The sequence below is a fragment of the Clytia hemisphaerica genome, unplaced genomic scaffold, assembly GCF_902728285.1.
Source record: "Clytia hemisphaerica strain Z4C2 unplaced genomic scaffold, Clytia hemisphaerica genome assembly, whole genome shotgun sequence".
Lineage (NCBI taxonomy): Eukaryota > Metazoa > Cnidaria > Hydrozoa > Leptothecata > Clytiidae > Clytia > Clytia hemisphaerica.
In genome coordinates this window covers 328,758-332,536 of record NW_027103737.1, presented here as the reverse complement: position 1 = coordinate 332,536, position 3,779 = coordinate 328,758, and the positions used below count along the sequence as shown (strand labels likewise).

The 3,779-nt window shown below is 33.6% G+C and overlaps 1 protein-coding gene across 1 annotated transcript; it reads right to left on the bottom strand.

Moving 5' to 3' along the window:
• Positions 1 to 267: 267 nt before the first annotated feature.
• Positions 268 to 2,197, bottom strand: LOC136805142 (uncharacterized). The gene is made up of 2 exons (XM_067061709.1): positions 1,797 to 2,197; positions 268 to 710 (listed from the first exon to the last, which is right to left on the bottom strand). Exons 1-2 carry the CDS (start codon positions 1,974 to 1,976, stop codon positions 453 to 455), a joined length of 438 nt encoding a protein of 145 aa, XP_066917810.1. The 5' UTR covers positions 1,977 to 2,197; the 3' UTR covers positions 268 to 452.
• Between the last annotated feature and the right edge of the window lie 1,582 nt (positions 2,198 to 3,779).

Genomic DNA, 3,779 nt, shown 5'->3' with positions numbered 1-3,779 from the left:
GGGAATTATTGAATGATTATTTACAAGTTTAATGAGTTTTAATTTTTGGAGGATTATAATGACCTCATCCAATTTTCCATATTGACATTGTTGATTTTGGTTTTCGCCTTTAAAGACGTGCATTGTGTTAACCGAGCCAAGCTTCTGAACGACTTATGGATGTTAATTGGATGTATTTGTGACGTTTCGTACCAACTAAGAAGGTATTGGGTGGTATTATAACACACGCTGTTTTTATAAGAACAAAGTATATTAGAACACAGCCAAAAAAAATCAAGAATATTCTAAGGACATTTTAAGGCATTGCAGACTCTAAAACGTGAAATTTTTAAGTTATACTCTCCAAATGCTTGAAATAAGAAAATTTCAGGATGATTCCCTTTAGGCTTAAAACATTTCTGGCGTTTTTATAGAAAAGAAAACGTGTTATGCATGTCAGGTAGACTTCTATATCATCTTAGTTCCAGAGCCTCATCTAGCAAATGTTCTTTTTCAGGTAGCGTCATGTTTTTACTGTCTAAAATTTCATTCAGTACATATTTCCTGATATGTTCGATTTGTAAATCAACTAATGATTTCTCGATCTGTTGTTCCATCTCTTCCTCGTTAACTGATTCATTCGTTCTTTCGTTCGTTGATTCCTTCGTTCCTTCGTTTTCGCCTACTTCTTCTTTGGTATCTGTTTTTCCGTCAGTTAGCATCGTCAAATTCTAGAAAAAGAATACAAATTAAAATTTCAGTGTGTACAAGCCATCAGATTCATTGTAGGCTTATTTAATAAAGTTTTATTCTACTTTTGTTATTGACTTTTTTGCTTAAAAAAGGGCTTAAAATTAGCATTTCGTAGCCATTTCTAAGATTTGGATTGTTCTAACATTATTTTTAAGTGGAAAAGGTTACTTAGATGTTTCCAGAAACACTTTACTTCCATTTAAATGTAAAGTGCGAATTCGAGACATCGTGACCATATTTCTGTTGGAAGATCGGTATTTTCCCAACCAGTGCGGGTACAAAATTGTTATCTAACATTTTCCATTTAGTTAGGTGCGTAAGACCATAAGTCCCTATGAAAAACACTGGTCTGAAAGCTTATTGTTTTAACTTTTTGTTAGCTTTTTCCTTTTTTGATATCAAAAGATAAAAATCGACTTGCTCAGTTTTTGATCACGTTACCAAGTACGGGGAGTACTTGGGATTGGTTTAAGATTTAATCACATGATCAAAAAGTGAGCAAAACAAACTGACTTCTGAACGCAAGTTCAACTAAGAAACAATGGAAGGAAACAAAAGGCTTCCAGACCAGGGTTGGACGTCAGGTCAAAGACTTACCAGGAACTTAATAAAAAAGTTGGTTAATGTTTTTCTTCTTAGATTGAGGAGGAGGATATAGGGTAAGCAGGTACCCTTTCCCCTACTTTCGGGAAGTTAGTTAGAAAAAGAATAATCTCATAACAGATCATTCATTCTGCGCATGGCAAATATGACGGTTTGACACAGTTGTCAAAACAATCAAAACCCGCGTTTCTTTTTGCTTGAAAACGAAAGTGAAAGCGACTGGCTTCTGATTATTATGTTTGTTATTGGTCTCATGCGCAGAGTATCAAAATCTGCTCGGAGATTAGAAAAAGAAGAGCCTTTTGTTCCTACTCCGTTCGAAAAAATTACTTAAACGGTTTATGACTTAAACCCAAGCTGGCACACAACGTTGTTTCAACGTTTATCTAACGTTCACAACGTCCATATAACGTTAGATAAACGTTGAAACAACGTTGTGTGCCAGCTTGGACGCTACTCACGTTTGATTCTTCATTAGTTTCAATATTGTCTCTCTTCTTCGGCGCGTCGCATAATACCCATGAGAAGTATGCACAAGTAGTGCTCAGTCCCTTACTGTGATGACCAATGGGAAAGCCAGTTGTAATCGTCGTTAATATGGCCAGTGTGACCAAGTACCTTAATGTTTGAGTGGTTGTCATAGCGTGGTTTGTATTTTATTCTTCTATGATTGAAATGATATTATAAGTTGGTTTGGATATCGGTATTTTAAATCGAAATTTCCGCCATTATGAAAGCAAGCGTTCGATTTGCGTAAGGGATCGCCTTAATAGATTCAAAAATTTCCTTCCATAATGGTGGAAATTGACGCTCTCTAAGTCGACATTCTCCATCCCATGCTCAGCCCCTTCAACGTGCATATCCAATTTTTTACAAAGATATTTCTAATAATATACTTTAGTACATAGGGCATAGCATGTAATTGAGCCATTCAATGACGTCATGCCGAGATGCTGACACCATTAATGACTGATATATTATTATAAAGGAACAGTTTACCTCCATTTAAGAGTAAAGTGGTAGTTAGATTAACCTTTCCAACGTGCAAGATTTTTTAAAAATTGTGAAAACTTTCAAGAATTGATTTTAATCACAAAAGATACATATTTTATAGATTTTGAAGATTTTAATAGAATCTAAATACTAAAATGCGGATATATATTGTATACATCATAGGATTGCATGAAATAATTTTCAAGTGATATTCTTAATTCTTGAATTATATTTAATAGAAACAATAGAAAGAAATCTTAACATGTTTCTTATAATCATGATTTTATTTCAAATCTTTATATAGTGCCTTTTTATAGTGGCATTCCTCACAATTTATTTTCAGAATGATTCAATACGCCATCAATATAGAATGGGATATATAATCCGCTTTTTTACAGAAAAGCTTTAAATAATACTCTGTAACATTAAATCCTAACAACGAATTATAAATATATATTGAGCCGTTGATCCTACTCTTGCCTATTCTCGGCTTGGCAATGTCAATGAGTTGGTATATTTTTAGAAAAGCTTTTGAATGAGGAATTTACAAAGCAGTTTCCGTATTTAGTAGTACATACTTTAAGTCTTATTGCCGAAGTGCATGACAACCGTATAAGCTCTAAAGGATAGGAAAAGAATCTTTCCAATCATTCCCAGTTAAAAATTAGCTAAGAAATTTCCTACTTTGTGTCAAATATTATGGCTATTGTTGTACATTGTTGTCTTTTCTAGAAAAGGGAATCGATGTTAGCTCCAAATTTGGAACCCCTGTATGTAACACAACCTCAGTTTTTGAATTACACTGTATTATCAGTGTCTTTTGTCTTTTGTGGAATATCATCTTATATTTTATTGTTAACAAAATTTCTGAATAACTGCATACCAAGAGCAAAGCTGGCAAATCTTAGTGAATATAACATTTTGTAGCCATACGTGTAAAAGTTAATCTAAAGTAATGTAAGATGACTACTTTGGTTTACATTAATTCTGATCTAACGATCCTATTATGATTGAGTCCTGCCCCCTTCCCTCATTCAACGTCACTCATAAAAGAAAAAGAATGGACCCTCGCCAAGTTGAATTTCTAATATTCAAAGTTTTCTAGGTAGATACCGGGTGACCCACGAAAAAGTTCGGAAGTTTCTCGGCGTCTTGAGGCCGAACAAATGTCCCAAAGTGCTTGGAGTTTTATTATTTAGAAAGTAGATATCCTAACTTAAAATCCGAGCCATTACTTTTTAAATTTGACGCACAAGTGCCCTAGTTATGAGCTTTTAAACTCAAAATTCACTTTTCGGAAAGTGTAAAAAACAGGTAAAAAAGGGGTATCAAATTAGGTATTTTTAGACGTTTTTGATATACAGTTTTTGAGAAAATTCCTTGAAAGTGCCAATTTTGATAAAAACTAGTCTTGGTTTAAACAAAAACTACTTTAAAAGGTGTTTTTTAAT